Source organism: Xenopus laevis, chromosome 2S, assembly GCF_017654675.1.
Source record: "Xenopus laevis strain J_2021 chromosome 2S, Xenopus_laevis_v10.1, whole genome shotgun sequence".
NCBI classification, from domain to species: domain Eukaryota; kingdom Metazoa; phylum Chordata; class Amphibia; order Anura; family Pipidae; genus Xenopus; species Xenopus laevis.
In genome coordinates this window covers 166,905,428-166,928,736 of record NC_054374.1, presented here as the reverse complement: position 1 = coordinate 166,928,736, position 23,309 = coordinate 166,905,428, and the positions used below count along the sequence as shown (strand labels likewise).

Genomic DNA, 23,309 nt, shown 5'->3' with positions numbered 1-23,309 from the left:
CTTTCAGGTTTTGGTGCCATTTTAAAGCATTTGAGATCATTTTAGCTGAGCAGCCTCTTATTTTCTGCACTTCTTTATATGGTTTTTCCCTCTCCAATCAACTTTTGAATGAGTCGGCTGTTCCTCTGTGTGGAAGGAGCCATATGAGTGAGAGTTTTAGAGAGAAATGCACTATAACCAGCAGCACAAAAATGTGCTCTTTCCTTCTTTAAATAAGGGCCAGAATTGACTCCTGTTTTTCCCCAGAATGAATGAGCTCACAAATGTAAACCCACACTGTAATTATTTGGAGCGAGCTATTATTATGCAGAACACTGCTATTATTTGGAACAATAACTATTTCATACCCAACAATTACATTTCAGCAAGGCCACCTTTCCACGTCCCGTCCAAACGTATGTGCAACTTCAGTATTGTATATTAGGAAAGGATACGGCCAAAGGCACAATAACTGCAATGTGCATTTATTGACAATACTTTTTGGGTATAACAACTCTTTATCAAGTGTGTTATTATGTGGAACACTGCTATTATTTGGAACAATGAATGATTCAATGACACAGAATCAGCAGCATGTCGGGACTGTTGGTTTCTATTACTCTACTACACCTACTAGTAAATGATTTGCCATGTAGAAATATAATTTCTACCAAAAACAGCAATTGATCAGGTAAGTGATGTCGGAGAGTATTCTGAACACAACTGTATTTGAAGATACTGTGTAGCCCGAGTGTATCCTATTGCCATGAAATATACGCTACTGAATTTAGAATCGTACTGCTGAAGTTCATCATTGTGCATCGAACTGAATGACTGCATTTCCACTACCGGATCTCGATGGATACATTTATAATTTAGTAGTCTTAATCTCAATTAAAGCACTTTAATACTAATGAAAATAGTTGCTCAGACTTATTCCATACTTCCATAGGATCTCAACTTTTGTACTATTGGAGCATAACCTCATTTATTATACGTATACTTTCATTTTTTTGTGGTCGAATATTATGAGAATCTGAGCTAATTTATGGCTACTATTGTTAAGAAGAGGCCCCTCCTCTTACTGATACCAAATTTATTTTCGGGTGATTTTAATTGTTACATTTGGAATAAATATTGCCATGTTATATGAATTGGTGAGTGGCCGTTATTAATACTGTTCTATCTGGGGCTTAAGTCTTTGAGTAGAGTGAGTTCATTTTAATATAGTTGTTATTAGAACACCCCCCAGGTATTTGACCTTATATTATCGTTTGAATAATCTGTTTTTACTCAGTATTTGTTTATTTCTGTTATATTAAGTCTGGTCTATGTATTTGTGGCTTGGGTTGTGGATGACGCAGTTGGCAGGCCCTATCAGTTGGCTGATCTCTATTGGGTGCCACTTGCTTGCCCTGTTTTACTGTGAATGAGCCGCTGTTATAGTTCACACAAGGGTTGACCAGAAGGTTCCACAGGTCTTTCAAGTTATCAACTGACACTGTTATATACAACCCCCCCCCCCCCAAGACTCTGGTCTCCTGTGTGCTTCTCCCTCTTTATTCTCATCTCAAACTCTTCTTGGCCATTTCCTTCTTGTTTCTCTTTCATCTTTCTCTTTCCACATTTCCCACATTATTTACCCTCCTTTCTTTCATCCCCCTTCTCTCATGTCCCATCTTCTCTACTGAGGTTCCACCTTGTTTATCAAGTCTTTCAAAAAGTTCACACATTCGGCAGTTGAGTGAAAATCCGTATTATTAAATGTTCTTGAGCCAACATGTGCTCCTTGCACGTCTGAATAGTTGCACTGGTGCCTCCATCTCTGAATCAAGCCCTGCTGAGCCTACTGATACAACTCATACAGCTGATCCCTGGCACTACCATCAACTCTAAACCCGACAGCAGATCTGTCCTGCACCAACAGACGCAGTGTAGATGCTGCAAAAAAGAAAAACATTTTGAAAACTCATGTTTGAACACTGAAACTTTTTCAGTACAATTACCGGCAATTGCCATTGAACAGAAACCTCAACTGCAGCAATTTTAATTAGGGATGCGCTGATCCCAGGATTCAGCATTTTTCAGCAGGATTAAGATTCGGCTGTATCCTTCTGCCTGGTCAAATCCTAACTTGCTTATGTAATTTAGGGGCAGGGAGGGAAATCACGTGACTTTGTCACAAAACAAGGGAGTAAAAAAGGTTTCGCATAAGAAAATTAGGATTTGGTTAGGTATTTGCCCTAATTTTAACACATCCAACGCAACAGTGTCTTGGCACCAACAATAATTCTGGAAATCTGGGAGAGGGGAACGCATTGTGGGCAAAAAAAAAAAAACAATGCAGTTGCACAAGAAAATTGCTTTTTGACATGATGAAGAGAGAGAATTGGGTTAGGGCCTTTGTGTTATTCAAATACATATTTTACTATGTGACTCTACAGTCTGACCCACAAACTGCCAGTTAGGCTTCCTTGATCTGCCAGGCTGCTGGAGAAAAGGGCCCAGTACTGATTGAAGGGGAGCTTTACCTTTCAGTTAACTTTTAGTATATTATAGAATGGCTAATTATAAGAAACTTTACAATTGGTCTTTATTATTTATAGGTTTTTTTTTTTTTATTATTTGCCTTCTTTTCTTCTCTTGTCTCTTTCCAGCTTTCAAAAGGGGGTCACTGACCCCATCTAAAAACAAATTCTCTGTAAGGCTACAAATATATTGTTATTGCTGCTTTTTATTTCTCATCTTTCTACTCAGGCCTCTCAAACGGCAGGCTCCACTTTCCTGAGATGCTGATACTGACACTGGTACCTGCTTCAGTTGTAACTAGGGCTGCCACCAGGGCTGGAACTAGGGGTAGGCAGAGTAGGCACGTGCCTAGGGTGCAAGGGTGGAGGGGCGACAGGCACGTACTTACTCCTACCCCTAGTCCGGTCCCTTCTCTGCCGACCCCCCACTTGTTCGCATCTATGCGAGTCGCTCGCGCATGCGCGAGTGCCTATTCGCGCATGTGTAAGAGCGTCTATTCATGCATGCGCAGAAGCGTCTTTTTGCCCACCCATTCACACACATGCACGAACATCTAGCTCGCGTGCATGCTTGCAACCAGATGGCGCAGCCACCTTTCAAAAAGATTTGCACCGGCCGTGGTGGGGGGTGGGAATAAAGGGGGTGTGTCGTGTTTCTGCACCCTTTGATCTCATGACACGCCCCCTTTATTCCCATCCCCCACCACGCCCGGTGCAAATCTTTTTTTTGGCCCTAAAAACCCAGTTTGCTCCAAACCCCCCAGTCAGGCCACTGTCTCCTGTCCCCAAGTCTCAGTCTGTAGTAAGACCAGTGCTGTTGGTAATACTCCCAGTCAGGCTTTATCCGTCCCATTAGGCCTCAATCCCCAAGAACTCCCAGTCAGGCTTTATCCGTCCCACTAGGCCTCAATCCCCCAGAATTCCCAGTCAGGCTCTATCCGTCCCACTAGGCCTCAATCCCCCAGAACTCCCAGTCAGGCTTTATCCGTCCCACTAGGCCTCAATCCACCAGAACTCCCAGTCAGGCTTTATCCGTCCCACTAGGCCTCAATCCCCCAGAACTACCAGTCAGGCTTTATCCGTCCCAGTAGGCCTCAATCCCCCAGAACTCCCAGTCAGGCTTCTCCCCTCCCTCCAGGCCTCAGTGTATAGGGAAGTCAGTGGCGTTAGTCCCACACGGGCCTCTCTCTGTCCCACTAATAATATCCCGGGCTGTGAGTGTGAGGAGGCCGCGCGTCGGTCCCGGTGAGACTCGGGGGATGTCGGTGCTGCGGGTGAGGCGCTTGGGGCTGGTGAGTTACGCGGAGGCGCTGGCGGAGCAGGCTCGGTGTGTCCGGGCAGTGAGGGAGGAGAGGGTCGGGAGGGAGGGGAGGCTGTTGCTGTGTGAACACCCGCCGGTCTATACGGTTGGGATCCGGAGGGCCGCGTATCCCGGGGAGGAAGAGTCCCGGCTGAGAGCTCTGGGGGCGGATTTCCACAGAACAGACCGCGGGGGTCTCATCACGTTCCACGGGCCCGGCCAGCTCGTCTGTTACCCCGTGTTCCACCTGCGGGACCTGCGCCTCTCCCTCCGCTCCTACGTGTCCGGCCTCGAGTCCTCCGTCATCTCCCTCTGTAACCGCCTCGGCCTCCCCGGGGAGACAAACCCTGAGACCGGAGTCTGGGTCCGCGGAAACAAGATCTGCGCTATAGGTACCGCCCCCTGTATCTCCTTATTATATAATATTACCCCTCATCTCCTTATTATATAATGTTACCCCTCATCTCCTTATTATATAATGTTACCCCTCATCTCCTTATTATATAATGTTACCCCTCATCTCCTTATTATATAATGTTATTATATAATGTTACCCCTCATCTCCTTATTATATAATGTTACCCCTCATCTCCTTATTATATAATATTACCCCTCATCTCCTTATTATATAATATTACCCCTCATCTCCTTATTATATAATATTACCCCTCATCTCCTTATTATATAATGTTACCCCTCATCTCCTTATTATATAATGTTACCCCTCATCTCCTTATTATATAATGTTACCCCTCATCTCCTTATTATATAATGTTACCCTCATCTCCTTATTATATAATGTTACCCCTCATCTCCTTATTATATAATGTTACCCCTCATCTCCTTATTATATAATGTTACCCCTCATCTCCTTATTATATAATATTACCCCTCATCTCCTTATTATATAATATTACCCCTCATCTCCTTATTATATAATATTACCCCTCATCTCCTTATTATATAATATTACCCCTCATCTCCTTATTATATAATATTACCCCTCATCTCCTTATTATATAATGTTACCCCTCATCTCCTTATTATATAATGTTACCCCTCATCTCCTTATTATATAATGTTACCCCTCATCTCCTTATTATATAATGTTACCCCTCATCTCCTTATTATATAATGTTACCCCTCATCTCCTTATTATATAATGTTACCCCTCATCTCCTTATTATATAATGTTACCCCTCATCTCCTTATTATATAATGTTACCCCTCATTTCCTTATTATATAATGTTACCCCTCATCTCCTTATTATATAATGTTACCCCTCATCTCCTTATTATATAATGTTACCCCTCATTTCCTTATTATATAATGTTACCCCTCATCTCCTTATTATATAATATTACCCCTCATCTCCTTATTATATAATATTACCCTCATCTCCTTATTATATAATATTACCCCTCATCTCCTTATTATATAATATTACCCCTCATCTCCTTATTATATAATATTACCCCTCATGTCCTTATTATATAATATTACCCCTCATCTCCTTATTATATAATGTTACCCCTCATCTCCTTATTATATAATGTTACCCCTCATCTCCTTATTATATAATGTTACCCCTCATCTCCTTATTATATAATGTTACCCCTCATCTCCTTATTATATAATGTTACCCCTCATTTCCTTATTATATAATATTACCCCTCATCTCCTTATTATATAATGTTACCCCTCATCTCCTTATTATATAATATTACCCCTCATCTCCTTATTATATAATGTTACCCCTCATCTCCTTATTATATAATGTTACCCCTCATCTCCTTATTATATAATGTTACCCCTCATCTGTTTATTATATAATGTTACCCCTCATCTCCTTATTATATAATATTACCCCTCATCTCCTTATTATATAATATTACCCCTCATCTCCTTATTATATAATGTTACCCCTCATGTCCTTATTATATAATGTTACCCCTCATCTCCTTATTATATAATGTTACCCCTCATCTCCTTATTATATAATGTTACCCCTCATCTCCTTATTATATAATGTTACCCCTCATCTCCTTATTATATAATGTTACCCTCATCTCCTTATTATATAATGTTACCCCTCATCTCCTTATTATATAATATTACCCCTCATCTCCTTATTATATAATGTTACCCCTCATCTCCTTATTATATAATGTTACCCCTCATCTCCTTATTATATAATATTACCCCTCATCTCCTTATTATATAATATTACCCCTCATCTCCTTATTATATAATGTTACCCCTCATCTCCTTATTATATAATGTTACCCCTCATCTCCTTATTATATAATATTACCCTCATCTCCTTATTATATAATGTTACCCCTCATCTCCTTATTATATAATGTTACCCCTCATCTCCTTATTATATAATATTACCCCTCATCTCCTTATTATATAATATTACCCCTCATCTCCTTATTATATAATATTACCCCTCATCTCCTTATTATATAATGTTACCCCTCATCTCCTTATTATATAATATTACCCCTCATCTCCTTATTATATAGTGTTACCCCTCATCTCCTTATTATATAATATTACCCCTCATCTCCTTATTATATAATATTACCCCTCATCTCCTTATTATATAATATTACCCCTCATCTCCTTATTATATAATATTACCCCTCATCTCCTTATTATATAATGTTACCCCTCATCTCCTTATTATATAATATTACCCCTCATCTCCTTATTATATAGTGTTACCCCTCATCTCCTTATTATATAATATTACCCCTCATCTCCTTATTATATAATATTACCCCTCATTTCCTTATTATATAGTATTACCCCTCATATCCTTACTATATAGTATATTTCCTAGTATCTGTCCCAGTGCTGCTGTACTTACCCCTGTACTTGTGTTGCTGCAGGAGTTCACTGCGCCAGATACATCACATCACATGGGCTGGCGCTGAACTGTAACACTGATCTCAGCTGGTTCAGTCACATCGTCCCCTGTGGGATTGTGGGTAAAGGCGTCACTTCTCTCACTCGGGAGCTCGGCCGACAGGTGACAATCGATGACATCATCCCGGCCTTCCTGGAGGCGTTTGAGGAGGAATTTCAGTGCTCGTTGTTGATGGAGCAGAACTGACCCGACTGGGACTCCTGTTATATCTGAGCCTTTATTATTGCTCTGCTGCTGTGTATAGGGGGTCGGCTGTGTATAGGGGGTCGCTGTGTATAGGGGGGACAATGTGCAGGAAGGGGGCTGGGCTGGATCATATATTTTAAAATAAAATCTGAAAAAAAATCAAAATTTCTTCAGTTACTGTTTCCAGGGGGGGGGCAGAACTTTATTCCTGACTCACATTTTGCCCCAATAGATCCAATACCCGTCCTGCTGGTGTTTCCATGACAACCGACCTCCCATTGTGACTGATCTTGGGAACCCAAATTTCATTTTAGACCCACCCCAACCCCCTGCACAAGGCACTTTGCTTCAGCCACACAGTTAGTAAATCAGGAGAAACTCATCAACCTTAAATGGGTGCGTCACCTTTAAATTAACTGTTAATATGACGTAGAGAGGGACATTCTGAGACAATTTGCAATTGGTTTTCATTTTTTATTATTTGTGGTTTTTGACTTATTTAGCTTTTTATTCAGCAGCTCTCCAGTTTGTAATTTCAGCCATCTGGTTGCTAGGGTCTAAATTCCGCTAGCAACCATGCACTGATTTGAATAAAAGACTGGAATGGAACTTGAGTAATAATAAAGTAACAATAACAATACATTTGTAGCCTTACAGAGCATTTGGTTTTTTTAGACGGGGTCAGTGACCCCCATTTCAAAGCTGGAAAGAGTCAGAAGAAGTTTAAAAACTAAGAAATAAATAAGACCAATTGAAACTTACAATTGCTTACAATTGCTTACACTGGGCCATTCTATAACATACTACAACTTAACTGAAAGATATACATTGTGATAAGATGAAGAGGGGGGGTCTCCATGAAGTGGAATATTTACTCAGCCCTGAGCCCTCGGACAACTGTGAATAAATCTGGAGCAGGCACTGAAATAAAGGCAATCTTCTAACAGACACTTGAAATCAAGTAAAAAAGATTTAGGGGCAGATTTATCAAATCCAGGTGAATTTCCGAAGTTAAAAACTTAGAATTTTGAGCTATTTTTTGTGTACTTTCGATTCGAAATTCAAAAAAACTTCGAATATATCTATATTTATCATGTACTGTCTCTTTAAAACTTCGACTTCGACCATTGGCCATCTAAAACCTGCTGAAGTGGCGTTTTAGCCTATGGGGGACCTCCTAGAACCTGTTTGGAGTCAATTGGTGGACTTTGAGAAATCAACGGTTTTTGGGGGGAAAAACTATAAATCGAATTCGATCAAATGCGCTATTCCTTCGATGGCACGATTCAAATACGGGAATCTTCGACCCAAAAAAACCTTCGACATTTCAGTTGGTCTTTTTGAATTTCGAAGTATTTTCAATTCGAAATTCAACCCTTGATAAATATGCCCCTTCTTGTGTCCTCTGCCTTACACGTTTAGTGTTGAAAAAACTTAGGGGCAGATTTACTAAGCTAGAGTGAATAATTCGAATAAAAAAATATTCGAATTTCGAAGAAATTTTTTGGGTACTTCGACCATCGAATTGGTCAAATTCGATTCGAACAATTTGAAGTAAAAGTCATTCAACCATTCGATAATTGAAGCACTGTCTCTTTAAAAAAACTTCAATGCCATATTAAAGCTACCGAAGTCCAATGTTAGCCTGTGGGGACCTTCCCCAGCACTTTTCTAAGTTTTTTTTTGTCGAATAAAAATCCTTCGATCGTTCACTTAAAATCGTTTGAATCGTTCCATTTGAACAATTTCATCGTTTATTCGATCGTTTGAACGATTTTTATTCGATCAAAGCTTTTGCGCTAAAATCCTTCGAATTCGATATTCGAATTTGAAGTATTTTATTTTGAGGGTCGAATTCGAGGGTCTTTTAACCCTCGAAATTCGACCCTTGATAAATCTGCCCCTTAATCATAGGCTTATATGATTAAGGGGCAGATTTACTTAGGGTCCAATATCGAGGGTTAATTAACCCTCGATATTCGACTGTCGAAGTTAAATACTTTGAATATCGAAGTCGAAGGATTTACCGCAATTCGTATGATCGAACGATCGAAGGAGAAACGATTAAATCCTTCGAATCGAATGATTCGAAGGATTTTAATCCATCGATCGAACAATTTTTCTTCGTCCAAAAAAAGCTTAGAAAGCCTATGGGGACCTTCCCCATAGACTAACATTGAGGTTCGGTAGGTTTTAGGTGGCGAAGTAGGTGGTCGAAGTTTTTTTTTAAAGAGACAGTACTTCGACTATCGAATGGTCGAACGGTTTTTAGTTCGAAACGTTTGATTCGAAGTCGTGGTCGAAGTAGCCAATTCAATGGTCGAAAGTAGCCAAAAAAACCATTCGAAATTCGAAGTTTTTTTAATTCTATTCCTTCACTCAAGCTTAGTAAATGTGCCCCTAAGTGTTTGTAACACGAAACGCGTAAGGCAGAGGACACAATAAATCTTTTCTGTTGGAAGATTGCCTTTATTTGAGTGCCTGCTCCAGATGTATTCATGAAAGGTGAACTACCCCTTTAAGAACTACAGCTCCCAGCATGCTTAGCCCCCCCAATAACAGTATCAGAGAGAGTGTGGGATCATTTAGGGGACACAGGTGAGTAAATAAATCCTAATTCAGCTGCGGGGTCGGAACATCGGCAGCAGCACTAAGGGAAATGCCACAAATACTGGAGATAAAGCTGCAGTTCAGCGACCGGCCTGTAGGGGCCCGACTCTGTCAGACAGGGGACAATATTGTAACTGATCATATAATCCAGTCTACTGTACAATATATAAAGGGGAGATAAACACAAAAATGTAGCGTAGTTCTCCTTTCGATTCCCTGCCTTGCTGGTTCTGACTATTGAAACAATGTAGCAGAGGGAAGCTGTATAACAAAGCAGGGGAGAAGCTTGTGCTAACTGGAATCTTGGCAGTAAGCAATGCACCAGCTGTTGGCAAACTACATCTCCCAGCATGCTTTGCTAGCCAACGAACCTGCTCTAAGAAGGATCGTTATAGGCACTTGGAATGATATAGAACATTCTTAGTGACGGGAAGGGTTGAATTCCAAATTCTCAGCTCCAGGGGTAAGTTTCAGAAAAAGAATAATAACATAACGTGGAAAAGAGCCAAATCGTCTTGTTTTTCACGGCAGTTTTATGCTGATCCTCCCGTCCATAGATCTGTACATGTGGGTGACAGTTGGTGGCACAGGAAAATCTCAGGAAAAGGAAGAGTCTGACAGTTGCTCAAGAGGAAGTTTTACATAAAAGCCAGTGTCTGGGATTAACTCTGTGACACCTGGAGGGGCACAAAGCACTTCGGTCTCTGCTGACCCTCGGGCTTATACAGTGATGCTGATTTAGCCCCGCCCATTAATACAGGGAACCAACAATATTTCTACTGTGTCCCCTCCAGTACCAGCACCTGATTTACTAATAATCACCCACAATCCCAAGTGTCACTTGTAAATCAGACAGAATTACACCTGTCTCAGTGTAACAATCCCAACTTGTCTTTTCCCCATAACTGATCACTTCCATTCCCTTTATCAGCTTAGTCGCTCTTCTCTGTACTTTCTCTATTTCATTACTGTCCCCCCTTATATATTTATATATAGTGATCATATCCCCCTTATATATTTATATATATTGATCATATCCCCTTATATATTTATATATAGTGATCATATACCCCTTATATATTTATATATAGTGATCATATCCCCTTATATATTTATATATAGTGATCATATACCCCTTATATATTTATATATAGTGATCATATCCCCTTATATATTTATATATAGTGATCATATCCCCCTTATATATTTATATATAGTGATCATATCCCCGTATATATTTATATATAGTGATCATATCCCCTTATATATTTATATATAGTGATCATATACCCCTTATATATTTATATATAGTGATCATATCCCCCTTATATATTTATATACAGTGATCATATCCCCCTTACATATTTATATATAGTGATCATATCCTCTTGTATATTTATATATAGTGATCATATCCCCCTTATATATTTATATATAGTGATCATATCCCCCTTATATATTTATATATAGTGATCATATCCTCTTGTATATTTATATATAGTGATCATATCCCCCTTATATATTTATATATAGTGATCATATCCTCTTGTATATTTATATATAGTGATCATATCCCCCTTATATATTTATATATAGTGATCATATCCCCCTTATATATTTATATATAGTGATCATATCCCCCTTATATATTTATATATAGTGATCATATCCCCCTTATATATTTATATATAGTGATCATATCCCCCTTATATATTTATATATAGTGATCATATCCCCTTATATATTTATATATAGTGATCATATCCCCTTATATATTTATATATATTGATCATATCCCTCTTATATATTTATATATAGTGATCATATACCCCTTATATATTTATATATAGTGATCATATCCCCCTTATATATTTATATATATTGATCATATCCCCTTATATATTTATATATAGTGATCATATCCCCTTATATATTTATATATAGTGATCATATCCCCTTATATATTTATATATAGTGATCATATCCCCCTTATATATATATATATAGTGATCATATCCCCTTATATATTTATATATAGTGATCATATCCCCCTTATATATTTATCTATAGTGATCATATCCCCCTTATATATTTATATATAGTGATCATATCCTCTTGTATATTTATATATAGTGATCATATACCCCTTATATATTTATATATAGTGATCATATCCCCTTATATATTTATATATAGTGATCATATCCCCTTATATATTTATATATAGTGAGCATATCCCCTTATATATTTATATATAGTGATCATATCCCCTTATATATTTATATATAGTGATCATATCCCCCTTATATATTTATATATAGTGATCATATCCCCTTATATATTTATATATAGTGATCATATACCCCTTATATATTTATATATAGTGATCATATCCCCCTTATATATTTATATACAGTGATCATATCCCCCTTACATATTTATATATAGTGATCATATCCTCTTGTATATTTATATATAGTGATCATATCCCCCTTATATATTTATATATAGTGATCATATCCCCTTATATATTTATATATAGTGATCATATCCCCTTATATATTTATATATAGTGATCATATCCCCCTTATATATTTATATATAGTGATCATATCCCCCTTTATATTTATATATAGTGATCATATCCCCCTTATATATTTATATATAGTGATCATACCCCCCTTATATATTTATATATAGTGATCATTTCCCCTTATATATTTATATATAGTGATCATATCCCCTTATATATTTATATATAGTGATCATATCCCCTTATATATTTATATATAGTGATCATATGCCCCTTATATATTTATATATAGTGATCATATCCCCCTTATATATTTATATATAGTGATCATATCCCCTTATATATTTATATATAGTGATCATATCCCCTTATATATTTATATATAGTGATCATATCCAGGGGTCCAGTATGTGTCAGTGTTAATTGATCACATGAAGCGCCAGTAAAGTGAACCATAAGGGGAGCTGCCCCCCAATATCCAGACGTTACTCTGATTGTTATGGCAACTCGGCTGAAGGGACCGACCCCCCAGAACTATTTCATATGGGAAATTCCATTTTGTGCTGCAGGCGAGACGGAATTTCTTTTCCTGCGTGAGTCGCACATTCACTCGCCAACACCCGAGACTTTTCAGCAGGAAATGAGCCTGTGGTTTAATTGCGGAGAAATAACAGTTTAGGGAATTTTGCTAAAAGTAGAAATTTTCATTGAAAGCAGAACCGGTCTGTTTATAGATCAGGTCAGATTTCCAGAGAAATAAAAAAAAGATTAACATTCTGCAGCTGAAGTCACTTCTCCAAGTCTGTTAACCTGCTGGCTTCAGCTTCTACTGCATTGTTTCAGGAGTCAGAATCAGCAGTGCAGATCATATAACCAGGTAGACACAGTTTTTTGGATTTATATTCCCCCAGTATCATTGTGGCTATAAAGCGTTATAATAAGTTTGTCTGCATGTTGACTAATCAGGTGCTAACAGTGTTAATAATGTAGTACTGGTATGGGACCTGTTATCAGAATGTTTTCCGGATAACGGATCTTTCTGTAATTTGGATCTTTATACCTTAAGTCTACTAGTAAATCATATAAACATGAAGGGGCACATTTACTACGCTCGAGTGAAGGATTCGAATTTCGAAGTATTTTTTTTGGGTACTTTGACCATCGAATAGGCTACTACGACCTTTGACTATGACTTCGACTCAAACTAAAAATCGTTCGACTATTCGAGCATTCGATAGTCAAAGTACTGTCTCTTTAAAAAAAACTTTCACTACTTACTTTGTTAGTTTAAACCTACCGAGCTACAATGTTAGCCTATGGGGACCTTCCCCATCACTTTTCTAAGGTTTTTTTGATCTAAGGTTTTTTTCGTTCGATTGGAAGGATTTCATCGTTCGATCGAACGATTTTTCCTTCGATCGTTCGATCTTAGGATTTGCGGTACATCCTTTAAATTTGATATTCGAATTCGTAGGATTTTACTTGGACTGTCGAATTCGAGGGTTTATTAACCCTCGATATTCGACCCTTAGTAAATGTGCCCCTAAATAAAGCCAATAGGCTGGTTTTGCTTCCAATAAGGATTAATTATATCTTAGTTGGGATCAAGTACAAGCGACTGTTTTATTATTACACAGAAAAGGGAAATCAATTTAAAAAAATCTGGATTCTTTGATTATAACGGAGTCTATGGGAGACGACCTTTCTGTAATTCGGAGCTTTCTGGATAACATTTCCGGATAACGGATCCCATACCTGTATGTGATAAGCTGCATTTATTGGCGCCACCTACTGTGGCAACCCTGGAATTACAACCCTTGGTTTCCCCAGCATGTCACTTGTATTGTCAGGGGAAGGTGCAACACAAGCTTGCGCCTCTGCATTTTACTTGCAAGATGAAATGCAATGAATACTATATGGGTGCCACATGGGTGGGGTGTGGGTGCCCCTAGGATGCCCCAAGGTACATGATATTAGAGGTAAAATCTCCTGCCGAAGGCAAATGCATGTGTGCCAGCTGCAGCTGGTGCAACTGATCCCTGCATGGGACCCAATTTTGCACCCCTCGCATTCCAATACATATAACATATAACTGGGTGTTATATATATATATATATATATATATATGATGGATAATAGTGTTGTGTATAAATTGCTTTGATAAGACACTAATCTGATTGATGTATATTTTACTGCTGCAATTAGGGATGCACCAAATCCAGGATTCGGCCTTTTTCAGCAGGATTCGGATTCATCCGAATCCTTGTGCCTGGCCAAACTGAATCCTAATTTGCATATGTAAATTAGGGGCTGTAGGGAAATAATGTGACTTTTCACCACAAAAGAAGAATTTTTTCCTTTGCTGTCCCTAATTTGCATATGCAATTTAGGATTCGTTTCGGTATTCGGCCGAATCTTTCACCCCAAATAGTGGATTGGGTGCATCCCTAGCTGCAATATATATAAAAAAGAGATTTTTTTCTGTACCACTTTTTGTTTGAGTGTGTATAGCCAATATATGCCGTAAAGAGTTTGGGGTCACTGATTGTGGGGGGACCCTTGGGTTATTTGCACCTCATTACAAAATCATTGCATTTATTTGCTGCTGCATTTGATGGAGTTTTATAACCTGCAACTTACACAAGTGCCAAGTATTGTACAGGGAGGGTTAGTGTGTCCTTTACACTGGCAGGGGGTTGGTCATTATGTGATTGGCACAGACTGTGCTGGTAAAGGGGAGGGGCAGCAGATTTTGGGAGAAGACTTGAGAAAGGAGGAGGGACAAGGAGAAGGGAGAGGAGGAGCAAGACAGGGAACTGAATGGAAGAGGAGAAGTCAGAGCTGGGGGCAGTGTCAGATACTGAGAGTAGCAGCAGGTGTTAGAGTCTGCCCCGCACACTAACTGTCATCTGAGAGACTGACAGCCACTGAGTAGAGATCCCAACATCACAAGGAGGAAGAGAAGTTCTTACCTGCAGCTCAGCAGCACAATTTTACCTTCTGAATTCAGTTTGATTGGAGAGTGGGATTCCTGCAGCCCCAGAGGTAAGAAGAGCGTGGAGAAGAAAGGGTTAACAGATAATTGCAGTATATAAATCTATAGATACGGTTATACCTGTAACATAATACATTGCTTTCATGCTGCTGTTTTCTTTCTCTGTCTATAAATATTCATATAGAAACTTTACACAGAGTAGAGTGTCAGCTCTGCTGTTCCATGGTCTGCTGTCAATCATAATGCTGTCCCATTGCACAACATTGCAGGTGACAAAGCTACTAACACTGTTGTGCAACTGCATCTCCCTCACACTCATCAGCTGTCATACTTGCCCTTTAACGTTTAACCCTGAATAATGAAGATGAATATTTAAAGGTGAAAATGTGCTGAAATTCCAAAGAAACAAAGAGAATTCATTTAAATGTGTCTGTTCATGTGGAATAGTGTCTCCTCTGAATGGAATAATATTAGTGATCCTGTAACACTGCCGCCACCAGAGCCCGTGTCAGACTAATTGAAAAGGTCCCTTTAAATTAACTCTTTTGTGAGTTTCTCTCCTATTCCCAGTGTCTAAGTTTAATGGCTGCGAAGGTTAAACAGCCTAGAAATGAATGCGAGGGTTTTGGTTGCCGGGGTGACTGTCCTTAACAACCAGAGAGGCAGAACCTGAATGTTGGGGGATGAATATTGGGGATGAGTTTTCTGATCAATATTTGGGTCAATATCTGAATTAATGGGACAGACTCAGACAGTCGATATTTCCCAATGTTTCTGGTCTATTTGTCTCTGTGGATAAAACAAGCGGCATGGGGGGGGGGTAGAAATTAGAAGGTCAGCTTCTCTGCCAAACACTCTGCACCCCCCCCCCGCACTGATTATGAAATATGTGAAGGACACAGTTGCTTATTATTTCCCCACTGTTTATTTATATATAATGGGAACATGCCCCCCCCCCACTCATTCACTCAATAACATGGGGGGGTTGGTTTTTGTTCTGGGGGCGAGAGCTGCACTGGGGGGGCACTAGCAGGAATTGGGTTGTACTGGGAATTAAACTGTCACAACTGAGAAATAAAGGGCAGTTATTTGTTACTTGTACCCCCCCTCCTGCCTCTCTCTTAGTACAGTCCTGCCCACCCCCCAGAAATTACTGGTACCTCCCTGTACTTAGGGCATCACTCCCTCCCACACACTCTCACTCACACTTACTCACACTCTCTCACACACTCACACTCTCTTTCTTACTCACACTAACTCTCTCACAAACTCATCCTCTCACTCACTTGCACTAACTCACACTCACCCTCTCACTCACACACTGACTCTCACACTCACTCACTCTCAGTCACACCCTCACTCACACTCTCACTCACTCTCACTTACTCACACTCTCTCACTCACACACTGACTCACTCTCTCACACACACTCACTCACCCTCTTACTCACACACTCACTCTCTCACTTACCCTCACCCTCTCATTCACTTGCACTCACTCACACTCTCTCACCCTCTCACTCACTTGCACTCATTCACACTCACTCTCACTCACCCTCACTCACACACTGACTCTCTCTCACTCATTCTCACTCACTCACACTCACTCACACTAACATCTCCCCAGTGTGACAGCTGCTAAACACCAGGAAGTAACTTTGCTACAAACACATTATATAAAGTATCAGAAGCATCACATGAACATTTCATCCCTTCACTTCACTTCTCTACTAAATGTTTTATTGGAAGGAAAATAAACCAGTTCTGCCTCTATAGGGAAACCACATTTATAACTGTCTCCGATAGAAATGGACTATCCCCAATAACCTGATGGTGAGATCTCCTTTCCTCCCCACCAATGAATCACTCATTCCCTCTCTCTTGGTAGGGAATCCCATAACCTGACTGCCCTTACAGTAAAGAACCCCTTACTATGCTGATGGTGAAATCTCCTTTCCTCCCCACCAATGAATCACTCATTCCCTTGGTTGGATGTTTTGTTTGTTCCTATACACTTGATAAAGGGCTTGTCCCGAAACATGTTGTACACTCCCCAATAAACGGATTTTTTGCAGTTTGACTGCCGCCTTGGATCTGTTCCACATCTACACTACAGTTCACTCATTCCCTCTCTCTTGGTAGGGAATCCCATAACCTGACTGTCCTTACAGTAAAGAACCCCTTCCTATGCTGATGGTAAGATCTCCTTTCCTCCCCACCAATGAATCACTCATTCCCCTCTCTTGGTAGGGAATCCCATAACCTGACTGTCCTTACAGTAAAGAACCCCTTCCTATGCTGATGGTGAGATCTCCTTTCCTCCCCACCAATGAATCACTTATTATGGGTGTTACACAGTATCACTATATACAGTTCCACACGCAGGAGACATAGACAGACAGATTTCCAGCAGTCCCTGAGGGATATTTTCAAGCCTCTGTCAGTATTTCCTTTCTCTCAGGTTCTCAATCAGTTGAAATGAGAGGGAATTGCCAGTGAATTTAAGGCAAGTGCAGAAATATTTACTGAAATTGCCTCTAAATGATGTAAAATGGAATTTCCCAGCATTCTTTGTGAGTCAAAGCTGAGAGGTTTCCTATAGTAGAGTCCCTGGTCGATACGAGGTGCAGAGATAGAGTTGGGGGGCCCCTTGTAGTGAAGGAATAAACAGCTGGAGGCCCCTCTATGGACATGGGGCAGATACGGGGGATAAACACAATTATTTATTTCTCATCCAGATATTCAGCGACACGTCTTTGTACAAACTTGTTGAAACAATTCATATTGTTCTGCGTTTCCCCGAGGTTCCGTCAGTTCTGTGTGGACTTTCCAAGTTCCGCTGCGTCTCCATCGAGGCACCAGGGGGAGCGACTAATGAATCCTTTGTTTTATCGAATTTATTTCTCCTAATAAAGATAACGACGGAGATTTGGTTTAATTGCTTTTATTCTCCAATGAATTAAACACAAGGCTGATGCCGAGGGAATTTATTATTCAGCCTGTAGGGCGGAGACATTTGCTGGCAGTTTAGCTTTTCTTATGGCGACTTTTTCATCTCAGCTACAATTTTGTCTTGGCGACTTTTTTGTCCAAATGGAGCGTTTTTTTCTTACAGTGACTTTTTTGTCTTGCCGACAACTTTGTAGCACTGACTTTCAGCTCGCGGCATAGTTTTCCGCAGGGAATTTTTGCAGCAGTTTCGCAAAAAAAAAATATTCAGGTCATGAAGTTTGGAATTTAGCCGCAAATCCAGGCTTCCGAATAAATCTGCTCATCGCTACAGGTGACCACTAAAAACTGGCAGTTGATTGGTGCCCTGGATATTACTGGAACTGTGAATGAATGATGGATACATTGATATATATATATATATATATCTGTAATTATTTCATGAGCTAAGCAAATGGCTCCATCTTTGAGGCTTGACCAAAGGTTGGACCTTCAAGTGGAGCTTAAAGGGATACTGTCATGGGAAAAAAAAAATCAAAATGAATCAGTTAATAGTGCTGCTCCAGCAGAATTCTGCACTGAAATCCATTTCTCAAAAGAGCAAACAGATTTTTTTATATTCCATTTTGAAATCTGACATGGGGCTAGACATATTGTCAATTTCCCAGCTGTCCCAAGTCATGTGACTTGTGCTCTGATAAACTTCAATCACTCTTTACTGCTGTACTGCAAGTTGGACTGATATCACCCCCCTCCCTTCCCCCCCCAGCAGCCTAACAACAGAACAATGGGAAGGTAACCAGATAGCAGCTCCCTAACACAAGATAACAGGTGCCTGGTAGATCTAAGAACAATACTCAATAGTAAAACCCATGTCTCACTGAGACACATTTAGTTACATTGAGAAGGAAAAACAGCAGCCTGCCAGAAAGTATTTCTCTCCTAAAGTGCAGGCACAAGTCACATGACTTGGGGCAGCTGGGAAATTGACAAAATGTCTAGCCCCATGTCAGATTTCAAAATTGAATATAAAAAAATCTGTTTGCTCTTTTGAGAAATGGATTTCAGTGCAGAATTCTGCTGGAGTAACACTATTAACTGATGTGTTTTGAAAAAAACATGTTTTCCCATGACAGGATCCCTTTAAAATGAAAACCCCTCCTCTGGAGAAATACAGTCCTAGTCTGGGTTTGTCGCTTACACTTCAGTAGGAACCTCTAGTTCTTTGCTCATGTCGTGACTTACAATATAAGTCCAGTAAGGCTGACGGATGTATCAGATGGAACAAGCCTGAAAAATAAAACAAAAGATGTTGAGCAGTGATTGGCGAATAAATTCACCTGATGCGAATTCCCACGTTTCACCGCCGGCGAATAAATTTGCGAAACTCCAATGAAAATTTGACGGTTATTTATTATTTGGATGCATGTCCAAAAAGTTGCGTGCGTCAAAAACACCACGCGTCAACACTATTCGGCTTCCCATTCACTTTAACAATGGTGTCAAAATTGATGCGGGCGTCAAATTTTCTTTTGCCGTTTTGCAATTCATGAATTTTTCTGCAAAGTGAAACGGGAGAAATTCGCCCATCTCTAATGTTGAGATTTGCACATTGATATAATGTCTGCTATATTGTTTCTGTAGCTTCCTGCTTTCAGGAGCCGACTGCCCTCTCTAACTGTCACTTCTATTCCTCCAATGCACCCTCGAGGCATGATCATAGGGGTGAGATACACCAGGGGTCCCCAACATTTTTTGGCCCAGGGACCAAAGAAGAGCCAAATTATTTTTGCAAGGACCGGGGGAAGGGGGTCGGCGTTCGATTCAGTGCCCCGCATTAATTGTTCGGTGGCCCACTAAAGGACTGCCCGCAGCCCGATTGTGGGCCACGGCCCGGCAGTTGGGGACCCCTGAGAAACACCACTTCTTCTCAAGAATGGGTGAAATTGAAGGTATTTTTCTGTTTTGTTTACTCAGGAATAAACACTAGTTTTTTTTTTGGAGAGAATAGCGAACAGAAAACACCAAACACTCTGAGGCCCATTTACTTAGCTTGAGTGAAGGAATTGAAGAAAAAATACTTCGAATTTCGAATGGTCGAATATGGCTACTTCGACCATCGAATTGGCTACTTCGACCTTCGACTACTACAACTACGACTTCGAATAGTCGAACTAAAAATCGTTCGACTATTCGACCATTCGATAGTCGAAGTACTGTCTCTTTAAAAAATTGTTCGACCCCCTAGTTCGCCACCTAAAACCTACCGAGGCCAATGTTAGGAAGGTCCCCATAGGCTTCCTAACAATTTTCTGATCGAAGGAAAATCCTTCGATCAATGGATTAAAATCCTTCGAATCGTTTGATTCGAAGGATTTAATCGTTCGATCGAACGAATATTCCTTCGATCGTTCGATCGTAGGAATATCGCTAAATCCTTCGACTTTGATATTCGAAGTCGAAGGATTTCAATTCGGCCGTCGAATATCGAGGGTTAATTAACCCTCGATATTCGACCCTATGTAAATCTGCCCCTCTGTGTTTCTATAATGAAGAATAAAAAAATGAGGCAACTTTTCTGCTCTGTCGTTGAACATAAATGTTTTTAAAAAAAGAGTTTATTCTACGGGCGCAACATTGGCACCTTTGCAACAGCCGCATTTATTGAGTCACTTAAAGCCACACGCACATTTATAATACAATTGATGGTGGCGCTTAGTTTCACTATTCACTTTTCTATTGCTTGTAGGTGGGATTGTAGTTCCACCGTCAAACCATGGAGACGGCCCGACCAATGGAAAAGCTGCTGGAGAACCTGCACAATGTGCTGCTGGCCATAAACAAGACGCTGAACAGTTTGCCGTGCCAGCCGGACCCACAAGGGAACCACACGGACGCCAAAGCGAATAAGGAGCACCGACACGACAACGCCTATATATTCATCCTCTTTGTTCTGTTTCTCTTTGCGGCCACCGTGGGGAGTTTGATACTGGGCTACACCAGGTCTAAGAAAGTGGACAAGCGCAGTGACCCGTATCACGTTTACATAAAAAACAACCGCATTTCTGTGATATGAGCGTTGGACGAGGCCCCAGGGGTCTAATGGGCCCCAAAAGTATTGGTACAAAGGAGTCACTGGCCGGTCAGTCTGTACAACAAACAGCGATGTGGCCGGCGGAATCAGAAAAGGGGCCACCGATTTGGTTCTTGTGTTCCTCACACCTTGGTAAGAACTTAGAATCAAATAACAGAAAATAACATTGGAGAATAATATGAAAGGCCATTAGTGAAGTGCAGATTTAACCCTTTGTACACCAGCGAGCGAAGACTCCCAGAGACATTAGAGAGTTTCAACCATTCAGACCAAATGAACTCAGTAGGGTTAGTAGTAATATTATCTGTGTATAGAAGAGAGCAGGACCGACCTCGTCTTTATAGGATATTACACTGGGAAAGAAGCAGAGACTTATATTTACTGGACAATACTGCGCCCCCAGGATATCAATCTACACTGATCACATGGTATAAAGAAGAGCAGGTTTTTCTAACTTGATTTTAAAGAATAAATATAAAAAATGTGGTTGTTGTCATGTTAAGTGTCATTTTATCTTCATTGCAAATCACTGGTAAGAGCAACTAAGCTGATAAAGGGAATGGAATATATAAATATATAAGGGGATATGATCACTATATATAAATATATAAGGGGATATGATCACTATATATAAATATATAAGGGGGATATGATCACTATATATAAATATATAAGGGGATATGATCACTATATATAAATATATAAGGGGGATATGATCACTATATATAAATATATGAGGGGATATGATCACTATATATAAATATATAAGGGGATATGATCACTATATATAAATATACAAGGGGGATATGATCACTATATATAAATATATAAGGGGGATATGATCACTATATATAAATATATAAGGGGATATGATCACTATATATAAATATATAAGGGGGATATGATCACTATATATAAATATATGAGGGGATATGATCACTATATATAAATATATAAGGGGATATGATCACTATATATAAATATACAAGGGGGATATGATCACTATATATAAATATATAAGGGGGATATGATCACTATATATAAATATATAAGGGGGATATGATGACTATATATAAATATATAAGGGGATATGATCACTATATATAAATATATAAGGGGATATGATCACTATATATAAATATATAAGGGGGATATGATCACTATATATAAATATATAAGGGGATATGATCACTATATATAAATATATAAGGGGGATATGATCACTATATATAAATATATAAGGGGATATGATCACTATATATAAATATATAAGGGGGATATGATCACTGTATATAAATATATAAGGGGATATGATCACTATATATAAATATATAAGGGGATATGATCACTATATATAAATATATAAGGGGATATGATCACTATATATAAATATATAAGGGGGATATGATCACTATATATAAATATATAAGGGGATATGATCATTATATATAAATATATAAGGGGAATTAAGCTGATAAAGGGAATGGAAGGGATCAGTTATGGGGAAAGACAAGTTGGAATTGGTTACACTGGAGAAGAGAGAGGGGGGTCTGGAAGGATAATTTAGGGGGGTTATAGTAATTTCTTATAAGCCTTGTTTATAAGTAGATCAGTTCAGGGGACAATTGAACTATAGGGGAAAGGATATAAAGGGTTTTTGAAAGTTCTGGATTCCTTTCTTGGCATCAGTTCCAATGGAAGTTGTAAAAGTGCAGGTTTAGGAGACGTCTGAGAGCAGAACATTGGGCCGTACAAGAAATGTCCCTAAAGTGCAAGAAATCCAGAGTTTTGCGGCTTATGGAAGAGCAGAGAGAGATTGTGAGGAGGGAAGAGTTTGGGGGAAGCAGAACGGCACGAGACTCTTTAAAATTCCAGGTTTTTAATTAAACACAACATATTTTGAACATTCCAGGACTCGTTACATTTCTATTTATAACAAAATCCACAGACTTTCTTCATTTCTTTGTGCCTGGGACCCAGAGAAATATTTACAGTTGAAGTCAAGACATTGGTTCCAGATGGGGTCGGATTGTTTAGTTGTTATACAGACGGGACAGATCTGCTAAAAAAGGAAACTATTCACAGCGTTATGTTATGTTTTCTACCGACCTTTATACCTGCCCCAAGTAGACCCTCACCAACACACACACTCCCACCTCATTGATAAACATGGTCAGTGCTGATGTCCCTCAACAGC

At 39.3% G+C, this 23,309-nt stretch overlaps 2 protein-coding genes and 1 long non-coding RNA gene across 3 annotated transcripts; 2 read left to right on the top strand and 1 right to left on the bottom strand.

Moving 5' to 3' along the window:
- Positions 1–443: 443 nt before the first annotated feature.
- LOC121400730 lies at positions 444–6,825 on the bottom strand. The gene is made up of 2 exons (XR_005965944.1): positions 6,687–6,825; positions 444–1,920 (listed from the first exon to the last, which is right to left on the bottom strand). It is a non-coding gene; the product is annotated as an uncharacterized LOC121400730 (long non-coding RNA).
- lipt2.S (lipoyl(octanoyl) transferase 2 S homeolog) lies at positions 3,224–7,074 on the top strand. The gene is made up of 2 exons (XM_018250472.2): positions 3,224–4,199; positions 6,709–7,074. The coding sequence occupies exons 1-2, from the start codon at positions 3,767–3,769 to the stop codon at positions 6,930–6,932; spliced, it is 657 nt and encodes a 218-aa protein (XP_018105961.1). The 5' UTR covers positions 3,224–3,766; the 3' UTR covers positions 6,933–7,074.
- A 7,893-nt stretch (positions 7,075–14,967) lies between these two features.
- On the top strand, positions 14,968–21,598 carry kcne3.S (potassium channel, voltage gated subfamily E regulatory beta subunit 3 S homeolog). The gene is given in 2 exon segments (NM_001088877.1): positions 14,968–15,120; positions 20,768–21,598. A coding segment is annotated over 1 exon segment (300 nt). The 5' UTR covers positions 14,968–15,120; positions 20,768–20,794; the 3' UTR covers positions 21,095–21,598.
- The last annotated feature ends 1,711 nt before the right edge of the window (positions 21,599–23,309 follow it).

Bases quoted from the DNA above. Each gene is read 5' to 3' on its own strand.
- lipt2.S (XM_018250472.2), top strand. From the start codon at position 3,767: ATGTCGGTGCTGCGGGTGAGGCGCTTGGGGCTGGTGAGTTACGCGGAG. The intron at 4,200-6,708 runs GTACCGCCCCCT...GTGTTGCTGCAG, and splicing joins AAACAAGATCTGCGCTATAG to GAGTTCACTGCGCCAGATAC.